At 35.6% G+C, this 13,433-nt stretch overlaps 1 protein-coding gene across 1 annotated transcript in view; it reads right to left on the bottom strand.

Annotated features, from left to right (window-relative positions):
* Positions 1-1,050: 1,050 nt before the first annotated feature.
* Positions 1,051-13,433, bottom strand: part of LOC150104236 (cyclin-A2-like) — a 175,286-nt gene continuing 162,903 nt past the window's right edge. The window contains exons 7-8 of the mRNA XM_090396860.1: positions 12,093-12,226; positions 1,051-2,205 (exon numbers count right to left, since the gene is read on the bottom strand). Coding sequence (XP_090252986.1) covers positions 2,157-2,205; positions 12,093-12,226 — 183 coding nt within the window. The 3' untranslated portion in view covers positions 1,051-2,156. The remainder of the gene's footprint in view (positions 2,206-12,092; positions 12,227-13,433) is intronic.

Here is a 13,433-nt window from a genome sequence, read left to right as displayed (position 1 = left end):
ATGTTGGAGACAGGAAGTTAGAGAGAGACAGTGAAGGAAAAGAAGAAAGCATATCAAAGGTTGCTGGCAAATAAGTCAGCTTGTGCTCTTAGAGAATACAGAGACAAATATAAGAAAGCTAAACACTGTGTATAACTAGCTAAACAAGTCATGGGAAGACTTTGGTAAGAACATAGAAAATAAATATCAAGAAGGTGGCAAGATATTCTGGAGATTGTTGAAGCAGCTCAGAAATGGAGAAAGTGCTGTAGAAGGAATTAGATGATGCATAGCCTTATACTGTCCATAAAAATATGTGCTTTGCATTATGGGATACTAAAGCAAGTGATGTGAAGTCATTAGCTTCTATATACAAGTTGCCCAGTCCTGAAATTACTTCAGGTGCAAACTTTGTTTGCTTACACTTGGATAAAGGATTAAACCAAGAACATAATTTCTTGGGCATATTATTTACTAGCGGTTCACATTTTGATTAAAAAAAAAAAAAAAAAAAAAAAAAAAAATTATCAAAACAGAAACAAGTTCATTTTTGTCTCTTGGGGCAAATTCTTGAAGACGTTTCTTCATAATTCCTTAGAAATTCTCAATGGGGTTTAAATCTGATGAGTTTGCTAGCCAAGGAATTACAGTGATTTGCCTTTCTTTGAACTATCTTGGAAGTGTGACAAGATCTTGCTTATAAATGAAATCGCCAATCACATAAATCAGTGACTGATTTACAGGATGAAAATCTGAGTTTCTTGAAGGGGAAAAACCCTGTTGCCTTCATATGAGCCAGCTAACTCACCTTTAGTGCAAGTCCTTATAAAAGTTCTTCACTTTCTAGATGGAATTCAAACCTATATATCTTTCAAACCACAAGGTGCACTGGCTGAGCTACAGGTGTTCCTAGGGAGACATTTGTGGAATAAAAACAATTATCTAAATAGCCACACCAAATGTGATGATGGCAAGCATCATTTTGTAGGAATTAAAGTGACTAACACTTAGTAAACTATCCTTATTTTGATATAGTGTATACACTTAGATAAAATAATGTTAACACAATGTATTTGAAACATAAGTTTACTCAAATGTCATGACTGTACAGATTCTTCCACATAATTAAAAATATTTAACATGGAAGCTAAAATGAATGCACATACACATTAACTGAAAAATTTATAAATCAAAAATAAACTTATGAATTTTTTTCAACATTACAACCCCTGTATAACAGTTTAAATGCATTATTTAAATTAAAATAACTGCAATTAAAAAAAAAAAAAAAACATGAACAATTTTCCCGTAAAAAAAAAAAAAAATCAAGGCCAATATTAACAATGATTCACACTAAAAATTTATCAAGTAATCAATTCATCTTACTAAATCAAGGAGGCATTTAATTACAATATTTTAATTTACAAAGTCACCATTTGCAAATATATACTATTTTGTAACAATTCTGCAGTTTCAATTTAGAGAAAACAGTGAATTAATGATTATACTTGTTCCTAATTTCATACTCATAAATTTTACACAGTTTCTATATATGTATATATATTATTATAAAAGTTTTTTTTTTTTTTTTTTGCCAAACACATGCATATTAATATAAGAATGGCGAAACCTATGTACCTACCTACTTTCCAACACCCCCCCCCCCCAACACACACACACAAAGACAATACTCTAACATATGCAAATACTAGTGCTACAATTTCCGAGTATTCATGGTCCAATGATCAATAAAATTGATTGATGATGATTTACACTGAATAAAAAAAACCTCAAGAAATGGTTAAAAAACTTTCATGCAAAACTGAGCAATTACATTAGTCTTTTGCTTCCAGCCCCCCAATAGTAAAAATACAGTGCTAGGTATTAAGTTCTGCAAATTGAAGGAATCACATTAGTTGGTACATGACAATGTTATTTTTTCACTGTTTACTTTGAATAGCTTCTTTTTATCAAGAGTGCTTTTAACAATATTCTTCACATTCCTGTTTTATATTATATCAGATTGCAATAAGTTTCTACCTGTTAAGATGGGGAGTATGCAATAACACATACTTTGGCTGCACTAAAATATATATATATATACTGTACACAGTTCATTATATTTCCTTTAGATATCCATGAATCCAAAACCAGGAAACTCTGGAAATACTCGATCGTTAACATGGTTGTTTACTTGGAGGGTGAAGAAGCGATACACTTTGGAACCTTAGAGGGGGGAAAAAAATCCAAAATTACCAAATAAATATTTAATTTTAAACTGATCCATGAAAACTTATGATTTATACAAAACATTATGAAGAGCAATATTATCCCTTTACTGGACTACAGACCTTGATGACATATTCATGATGCTTAAAAATTCATAAATAACCAATTTTAAGCATGAACATTTAATTTTTTTATATAAATAATTGCAAAGCTTTATGCTGTTAGATCTTTAATCGAATTGTCAGAAGCAAACAAAAGCAGCCCAGCAAGAGCAATTACAGGGTGTCCCAAAATTCACGCAAGAAGTAATTTTGATAGAAAACACAGGTTTTTAATTAAAAATTGTAATTTCTTATTGATTCATAAAGTATACAGTATAGGGTTATGCATGGAATAGCATATCGGATAAATGGCCTCCACGGCTTTGCTGGCACATACGCACTCTTTTGTCGAAATTTTCCATGACCGTTTTGCATAAATGTGGTTGAATTTCGTTGATATAGCGCTCCATTTCCTCCTTCAAGGCGTGGGTGGTAGTGGGCTTATTGGCATAAACCTTAGACTTCAAAAAACCCCAAACAAAAAAGTCCAACGGCGTTAAGTCACGTGATCTGGGCGGCCAATTCTGATCACCAAAACGGGAAATTACACGACCAGGAAATGACTCATGCAGTAATTGAATTGTTTCTCGGGCTGTATGGCATGTGGCACCGTCTTGTTGAAACCACATGTCGTCCACATCCATATCTTGCAATTTAGGCACAAAAAACTGGATTATCATGTCGCGATAGCGAGCACCATTAACTGTTATTGCCTTACCAGCCGCATTTTCGAAGAAGAATGAACCGATGATGCTTCCAGCCCAAAATCCGATCCGCACCAAACAGTGACATGTCGTGGATGCATTTGTTTCACAACAATCACTCGTGGATTTTTTGAACCCCAAATGCGACAATTTTGTCGATTAACAAAGCCATCAAGATAAAAATGAGCCTCATCGCTGAAGATGATTTTGTTCGAAAAAAGCATCCACTTGTTGTTGTTCCATAATCCATTCAACGAACTCTCTTCGCTGTATGTGATCAGTAGGCTTCAGCTCTTGAGTCAATTGAACTTTGTAAGCATAAAGATGCAAATCTTTCATGAGAATACGCTGTAGGGAGCTTCTCGAAATGCCCAATTCAAGACCACGGTGCCGAATTGATGTTCCTGGACTCTCAGCAACACTCTCACGAACTGCTTTGATGTTTTCTGTTGAACGACGGCCAGAGTGTATAAGATCACTAATTGATCCAGTTTCCTTGAATTTTTTAATTAATCTTTTCACAGTTCATGAAGTTAAATCACTATTCCGACCATATTTTGTACGAAAATTGCGAACTGTAGCTGCCAAACCTTCATTATTTTTAAAATATTGCTCAACAATGAAAATGCGTTGTTCTTTCGTGTAGCGCTCCATTTTTAATAACCCTGAACTCTCAGCTGTCACACTGTCTTTTTTTTCTCGTTGGCAACACTTTACCGCATAAATGGCGCTAAATTTAAATCTTGCGTGAATTTTGGGACACCCTGTAGAAGATATCTAATAAGTGCCTACGAATTGAATATAACGAATGAAAAGTTATGACTACATAGCATTAATTATTAGATTATGATATTTCAATTACTGTGAGTGTCATACAAAAGTATTATTGTATATTTTTCTGTATGGAAGATATAGAAATGTATGTTTTGGATAACCTATAATACTTCAGTATTAGTACTGTCGGTGGACTAAGAATTAGATAATCCAGAAACTCTACTCCAGAGAAACCACAGAAGTTTGAGCCAGTTGAGATCGCTCAAGCAGAGTGGTAGCTTCACACTGCGATAAAATTGATGTTGTGATTTGTAAATGCCAGCAAAACTGACATTCACAAATATCCAAGACACAGTGAGATTTAAACCCACCATGAACTCTAGCACAAAGACATTATCCCATTACTCCTGCAGGTAGTGTCAGTGAATAAGCTACTCCAAACTAATGCTGCTCCCACATTTTTATTGATATCGTGAATGGTTTTCATTGAAATTAATCATTAAATGGAAATCTTAACAGCAGATACTAAGGAGTGGATTACTTCTGCACAACCTGTAAGTACTTATAGTGCATTAAGTCAGCTATCTTTCCAGTTCTAAATCAGCCACGTATAAGCTCCCGCTATGCTTACCATATGAAGCAAAGATGGTGGCAACAAAAGCCAACGATGAACAAGTACCCAGTGTCTTGTCAGTGCAGCATGGTCGATCGGCGAACCCACAATATGCTGCAGCTGTAAAACTGGTGTCTCAAATATTTTAAAAAAAAGGTATATTCTGTGAGTTCTGTTGCCACTGGCGCATGCTTCCTAGGCCAAAATAGATGAATCAGCACACAAGCTATTTATCGACCTCAACCAGATGTTTTTCTGTTCACTATACCTCCCTTCTGTGAAACTACTCCTGAACATAAGTAAATGAGCACATCAATGCTATGAACGAAACTTTTTCCTCCAAAATACGAACAGAGGAAGCTAAGCTCAAACAAATTGATGAATAGCAAGGCAAATCAAATTCACCTTTGCCTACAAATGAACTCCAAGACCTAATTGCATCAATGGTGTATGGCTCGATGTAGGCCAAAAAAAAAAAAAAAATTCAACGCAGTTATTTAAAGTTTCCAAAGGAAAACGGAAAATCATTAAAAGAAGACATCAAAAAAATTAGCAGAAGAATGCAACAACAGTTCTAAAAATATTGTCAAATATTATGAGGCGTGGAACAAACTTTCCACGTCCCATAAAAGTGACTTGTGACACTCCGATAAGCACATCTAAATTAATAACAGTAAGTTCAAAGACACTTGCACCCAGTCACGCATAGGTGTCCAATCAGACCTAACATTTGCACAGAGGTTACAAGGACACCATCTTCGAAGATAACTTGAAGGAAAATGTCAAAATGGAGACACCAGTTGGATCATCATCAACTACAAGTGAGTAAAATTGGTGCAAAATCAAGTGACACAACTAGTAGCCAACATGGAAACCAGTATGCAGGCACTGTATAGGAAATGTGCAAGACCCTTACAGTCAAATTTGTGCACCAAAGACCCTTGCACATCCACTTCAACATCCGTGGGTTAAACTTCAACCTTAATAGTATTCACTACCACCTTCAGTCTACAAAACTCCACCTACTCTTTCTGTCAGAAACTCAAATCTCACCTACCCCCAAGCATTATCTATTTCAACCTTCCAAACACACTAACTCCTTTCAACATGTGGTAGCATCTGCACATACATCTGCTCTGACATACCTTGCCAGGTATGTTGATATTTTCAACCAAAGAAGGTCAAAGTTAGGCGATTCCAGATTGGGTGCGCTCATCCCTTCTCCATTCAGTCAAATTCGTTTGCTGTCTCTATCGCTCCCCTAATGCAACCAACCACTCTGAGCTCTTTAATTTCCTTTCCTTAAAAATTGAATTTCTCCAATCCCACTTTCCCAACAGCAAAATTATCCTCCTAGGAGATTTTAATGTTCACAACACCAGCTGGCTTTCCTCCAGTTGTACAGATCTTGCGGGCAGAAATGCTGAAACATTTGCCATCACAACAACCTTACACAACTTGATCAGATGCCAACCAGAATACCAGATAACCCAAATATCCTAGATCTCATCCTCACCAATGACTGACCCCTCCAAGTACACAGTGAAATAGTGGGTCCCCTAGGTAATTCTGAGCACAATCTAGTGCTCATCTTCTCCCCATGCAACAACACTTACACAGCCACTCCCATACAAGAGTAGTTTGGCATTATAATAGTGCTAAGTGGGACAGCCTCCACAACTTCTATGCTACATTCCCTTCGTTGGACTATTGTTTCCAGCCATCCAACCCAAACTTATCACCAAAGTAATCCTCACCAGCATGGAAACATACATTCTCCACTACTCTGAACTGCCATTCCTTAACTAAACCCTGGTTCTCCAAAAGATGTGCCAAGGCTGTACAAATGAAAAACCAAACATACCATAAACCAGCTCAAATCAAGAACCCCACCCAGCTTATACTGAAGCCCGAAATAGATGCAAAAATGTATCAATGCTTCCAAACAAACAGAGTTTGAAAGAGCAAAATAGCAGGAAACTAGCAGCCGAGGCTTTTGGACTTCTGCCCAACACTATTCCCACCCCTATCATACCCAGATAGCTCTATTGCATCATCACCCACAGAAAAAGCCAATCTTCTGGCTTCACACTTTGCTTCCAATGCATAACTGACAATGGTGAATGTCCCCAACCATTCTGGATGCCCAACATACAATTCCTCCTATATCCTTTTGCCAGGAAGAGATCAAAAAGTCTCCTGGCCCTGATGGCATTTCTCCAATTGTCCTGAAAGTTTGTGCACCAGAACTAACTCCTATCCTATGTCACCTGTATGTATATATATATATATATATATATATATATATATATATATATATATATACACACACATACACTCTTACTCTACTGGTATCTATTCCACAACCTGGAAACGCCTATATTCAATCCATTCCCAAGAAGGACAAGTCACTGCCCTCCAACTACCACCCTATCGTCGTGCTTAGCTCAGTCCTGTCAAAAGTAATGGAAAAATAAATTCCCAACTCCTACACTATCTTGAAGGCACCCACCTAATAAATGACCACCAGTATGGATTCTTGCTGCCGATCAATGGGAGATCTGCTCCCATATGTCACCGATCTCTGGACAAATGCCACGGAGAAGTTTAGCGAGATACCCCAAACTTTGTGTCTTCACCGCAGTTTGGTGAAGACACAAAGTTTGGGGCATATGATACAGCAAGTTCAGTGCACTTGAAAAGGAGCATACGATACATTCAAGTGGTTGCATTTGATATCTCCAAAGCTTTTGGCTGGGTCTGGCACAAAGGCTTACTAAGCAAACTACCACCATTTAGTCTGTCTCAGGACTTCTGTAGTTGGATTGCCAGCTTTCTGTCTGGATGCACACTGTGTGTGATGCTGGATGTTCCTTATCCTCTCACCAACCCTCTTCCTACTATACATCAATGACTTACTTCAGTCGACCTCCAACCCAATACACAGTTTTACAGATGACAACACACTGCACTTCTCCCTTTCATTTGATAAACCTTACTCTACACAACTCACTTCAACTTACAGAACAACCACCACCGCCCTCAATTCTGCTCTCCAAGCCATCTTCCAGTGGGATTCAGATAACCTTATCAGTTTCAATGCTAATAAAACCCAATTCTGTCCTATTCCTCATAAAAAAGAACCATTCTTTCCCAGTAATTTTTTTTTGACAATACCTAAATTTCTAGACAATTTGAGATTTGGAATCCTGACATCAAACCTCCCCTGGCATAAACACATCACAACCATTGCATCCTCAGCTTAAAAAATAAAAATAAAAAATAAAAAAAATAAAAAAAAAAAAACTAGGATTTCTCTTTCACTCAAGACGTTACTTCAGCCCTGAATAGCTGTTAGCATTATGCAAATCACAAATGTGGCCAGCTATTGAATACTGCTCTCACATATGGGGTTGGGCTCCTAAAAGCTCCCTCAAAATGCTCGATTGAATATGGAGAGAGCAATCAAGACTTATTAATGACCCAACTCTTATAAACTCATTCTCTCCACTTTTGCACAGACGTTTGGTTTCCGCAATATGTATATTCTACAATATTTCCATGGGAAATGCTCATGTGAAATGACATCAATAATTCCCCCACTTAGTACTAAGCTCATTGGAACATGTACAGCTGCTGCTCTACATCCCTTCAGAGTGCACCTTGAAACAAACAGAACAAGTTTCTTTTCCTCTTCCTACATCCCTGCAACTGCTGTATTATGGAACAGTTCCCCCTGTTATGTTTCCGAAGGAATACAATATACAGTCTTTCAAATGAAATGTAAACAAGTTCCTCCTTTACCCATATACAGTACTAATGAACTATAGGTTGAACAACCAACCTCTCGTGTATGGGCTCAACATAAACTGGCTGAGACCTCTAACTTGGTGAGACCTCCAATTCTCACCTTCATATGGTGCATTCCATTAGTAGGTAATTGATCGGATTTGAACATAGCTGAAGAGGCTGATATTTTGGACTTAACGCCAAATTGTTTTTGTACTGATTGTAACAACATATGATAGAACAGATGAACATAGAAGTTGGGATATGCATAAAGGAGCAAAATATGTCAAAGTAGCATATGAAATAACAGATCTGGCTGATAGAATTTAACACTGGGTATTTGATACACTGGTAAAATGATTAGAAATGATACTAATTTCACAATGAATGCCGATTTTTTTATAAAAAAATACAGCACACTGGTCTCACATAAAAGAGAAGGAACCTATTGACGTTTTTCTTGAAAAACTGCAGGATATAGATGCTAAGAACACTTTATAAGGAGAATAGATGAAGACAAAGAAAAGGAAAAGCAAGTTCATTGCACTTGAAAAGGAGCATCCTGAATGGAAAAAGAATACCAAATTTTTTAGAGACTGAGGAAGCAATTTATATATGCTTAATTCCAGAGGGGTAGAGGTAAGAAAAGAATGATCTGATCTCATCTGGTGATATTATACAGAGTAAGGGAAGGTGAAGGATCATTTTTACAAGAAAAAAAGGCAGGATCATTTTGGCAGCAAAGGCATTTAGGTTATCCTCACATCAAAGAATGGCAATCACTTGAATCACCCAAACAGCCATGTAAACATATCAAGGCTGGTATGGTATTTAAGGCATACTTTGGGCAAACTGTGATGTTTGTTAAATGGAGTATGTCATCAACCAAACTATGGACAATAGTGGCAGCCAGTTAGAAAAGAATATATATAAAAGAGAATTTAAGTGATAGAAAAAGAGCACTGTGGTACTCTGCCATTGGTGACAAAATCCTGGGAGAAAGATACTAGACAAATAACTTTTTTTTTTTTTTTTTATTATTAAAAGTATTTTCTACATAATCCAGAAATGCTGCTCTAGAGACCAAACATGGAACATTTTTCAAGCTTCAGGCCTACAATAAGCAGGGTGGTGCTCTCACACCTTGCGATGAAATTCATCTCCCACCTAAAGACAATCGCAAACATCCATGCCCACAGTAGGATTCAAATCCTCAGCCTGTTGGTTAAAGAGCAGATACACCAACCAGGACAACTGATTCATTTGAAAGAAAAAGTTTAATAAGGAGCTAGTAAGGATGTAAACTTAATCATGCAGTACTATCCTGTACACTCCTTTTTGGAAATGATAATGCTGAAGTAATTCCGATGATCAATATGGTATGAAAATCAGCAATAAGAACACCAAAATATAATTATTCCCAGGAAAACAGAAACTTCATTCTTGGTGATGACCTTACAGAAACCTGTAGTTTATGCTATTTAGCAATTCTTAGTGGCGATAGCAAATAAAAGGTGAAAACAGATAAAAGATTAATGTAAAAGTTGATCAAATCTGAGACCTTACAGAACTTGGAAAGTTACTGGTCAAAAACTAGTCATGAAATATAAGCCCTTCATAATATTTGGCATACTATTTGAAAGTATATAACAAACTGATGATGAAAAATAGAAGAAAGCCATAAAAACTATGATAATCCCTTCCATGAAGGGTGAAGCATTTAGTACATTAATACCTCAAATGTACCAAGAATAAATGAGAATGAATAACCTGGTAACCCTGCTATAGAGACCAAATATATGAAGTAATCTTAAGCCATTTTTTAGGTACTGAGTAAGCAGAGGGGGGCTGGTGTGACAATGATAAATGAAAATCATCTATTACAAAGACATCCATAAAAGAACCTATACTAGAATACGATTTAAATATGGAACATGTGGATCAGAGAGCAAGGACATTGTCCATTCAGCTACCCAGGTTGAAAATTGGTATAACAATGAATTAATCAAATAACTTATTATCAGGATACCAATCTATTTAAAATAATGGATTAGAAATATCATGCAATGTTGCACAGTTGCCACTGTACCAGGCTCTAATGAGAATAGTGTTTGTATCTTATATTTTAACAATCTCACGTATCTGATAATTTGAAATCAGATGAAATAAATGAAAAATTATCAGACTAGAGATGACTAGCATTTAAATATAAACACGAGAAAGCAATTTTTAGATAAGAAAGTATTCTATTACACTAAATTCATAATTCAGTGCTGCTTTTGTCTTGTTAAATGAAGCTATTATATATGGACAGTTATCTAGATGGTGGTGGTCATAATTCAAGAAATACAAACATCATCTGACATAGTTAAAGTCAAGAAGTAGAAGCATTTCTGATTATACTATCACAAGCGTCATAATATAACACAAGTTACTCGAGGGAGATGGGAGAGATATTTGAGCACTGAGCAGCCAGCCAAAGGATATTTTAAAATAAGGTGAATATCTGTGTGAAAAGATCTTGTTAGAAATACAGTATTTAGAAATTCTGATTAAAAAAAATTCATTTCACAGAATCATAAACTTGAATTTCTATATTCTTTGAGCCATGTTTATGAAAGATCCACTGTTTAAGGAACCACTTCTAAACTACTTTCAGACAACCATGTATATGTAAATTCAGATACAGAGAAATACAGGTAACCCTCATATAACGTGCTTAAAAAATGTAGTAACCCTTTATCTTTTCATATATTTTTCACCACGCAAGTTTAAAAAAATCAAATTTTATCTTCATTAAATTTGCGTCTGCCCGTATCGTGCATGTAGTTATAAGTAGTGAATTTATATTAGGGGAAATACCCTTTAGCACACATATATGTCAATTGTTTACTGTATAAAGTGTTTATTGTTGAAAAATGTCTTCGTTTTCTGCTAAGAAAGTGCATTAAAAATCATAAATGTGGTAATCTCAAGCTGCACTTTTTAGGTAAAAAAAATTATTTTTATAGTAATGGCCACTTAGAGGGCTTTTGCGATATGGTTGAAAACGAAATTAGTGAATTAATTGATTAGGAAATAGATTTAAATAAGGAGGAACTGGTACAATTAATAGATGATGTCGAACCAAATGGCAGGGAAAGTTCTGCTGAAGATTCTGATTGTGATCAATCTGTTTAAAGAATTTAGTTTAAAGAAATTAGCAGAAGGATTTGACTTGGCAAGAAAGTTAGGAAGTTATTTTACGGATAATGATTTCTCAATGGTATGCGCTGGAAAATTCACAAGACAAATGGAAATTTGTTTAGCTCCATATTATGAATTTAATAAAAATTTACAGGATATTAAGATCTAATTACTGCCTTCTTGATAACTAAACCAGCCGAAGTATGCAATGAGAATTATGCAAATGATGTCCAAGAGTTTAACTGATGACGTCGTCTGGACAGTCGTAAATAAAGAACATCTAAGAAATGTTATTTTTGAAGATAGTGATGACAATTAAAATATGCACTTTATTTTATTTTGGCTAAAACGTTTATGCATTATGTGCAATGAACTTTATGTACAATTTGTAATTTTTATAAGTTTATACTATGTATTTTGCTTCATAGTTTATATGTTTTCTTAACTTACATGAATTACCTGAATTAAATAAAAATATTTTTTTGTTGGATATGTCATTGTTGTTTATATAATTAAAAGAAAAAAGATTTCGGAACATAACCCTACTTTTTCTATGTGATCCGAGTCTCGCATAACGAGATTTATATAACGCGACATTTCTATGGAACCTAACATCCACATTATACGAGGGTTACCTGTACACAAAAAATACAATAAATAAATACTGTGTAGCAAAAAAGCATAACTATCCATGTGAAAATAATAATGAAAACTTACTTGGAAGCTTTGTACTTTTCACGCACTGCTTGTTGGGAATAAGTAGGTGCTTCACAAAAACTTTTATGTAAATGGTGCAGACAATCCCTGAAGCTTTCTATTGTGTAGCCACTATAGGCATAAAGCTCTTCACTCTAATAAAATAAATCCATAACAAAACTTAATATTTCCTACTTAGTTTTAATTTAAGTACTGACTTATTGATACATGATTGTGGTTCAAGTATGGAGAATGAAAAAACATACAGTATATGCATAGACATTGAACAGCTACAATTAAGAATAGCTAAAGAACATGCTATTGTGACAATTTTCAAAATTACAAAAGTTAATATACTAGTTCTTTATACTCTAAGTTATTCTACTTATCATTTTCCAGAATGTCAAGATGGCACTTGTCAGGCTTGAAATACAAAGCCACCAGAAGAGGCAATTTTAATTTTTAACCATTTTAATTTTTACTACAGCTACAAGACTGGTATATGTTAACTGTATATGTTCTTCTTCTAGTATGCTTATTTTATGAGAAAATCTCATGTAATTTGTTCATCATTACTTCCTGCCATGAGTATCACCATTGTGCAACTAATTTTGATTTTACAACCTGCATGTAGTCAGTATAAAGGACTGCCAAACAGTGGGTCGAGAAAGTATGAGCTGATCTAGCAGCTGCGATGTCATTTCCTTTAATTCAACGTGGATGGGAATCCAACAACAGAACATCGAAATTATTATTATTCGTTACACCTCCAAGGAGCCCGTAGACTCATTGTGGGAGGACACCCACTGTACAACTCTCAGTCTTCACCATTACACTGAACTTCTACTACCAATCATCTACATCAATGCCATTTACTGCCCACCACCACCACAACTAGTATTTTTTGTCTGTAAAATTGTGTGTATTCTGAAGGGCCGATTTGTCTGTATGCAGGATGAAAAACCAGAGTTTCTTGGGAGGAAAAAACCCTGCTACCGCCGTATGAGGTCGGCTAACTCACCTTCGATAGAAAATGTCCATATAAAGATTCCTCCCATCATGACTAGAATCGAACTTAGGCCTTTTCTAATCGAAGGGTGCAACATACCACCATTCTTCCAATTGCACTATGGAGGTGCTAATTATAAGTCTTTATTTTGTGCATGAGTTGAGGCACTTTACCAAGCACTAGATATGGATTATTCACTGGAGAGAAGAAAGCCTGTAAAGAACTCAGAGTATAAATTATACACTTCTGGTAGGAGTTTTCTTTGATATATGTAAGTGCAAACTGAATAGGATGTAATTCTGCTGTATAATTACTGCAATTGGGTGGGATCTGACATAAACAGCCAACAGAGA

The sequence above is a fragment of the Typopeltis vanoorti genome, chromosome 8, assembly GCF_054136105.1.
Source record: "Typopeltis vanoorti isolate ZY-2024b chromosome 8, IOZ_Tvanoo_1.0, whole genome shotgun sequence".
NCBI lineage: Eukaryota > Metazoa > Arthropoda > Arachnida > Uropygi > Thelyphonidae > Typopeltis > Typopeltis vanoorti.
The sequence above is the reverse complement of the archived record's forward strand: the minus strand, read 5'-3'. Positions and strand labels throughout refer to the sequence as shown.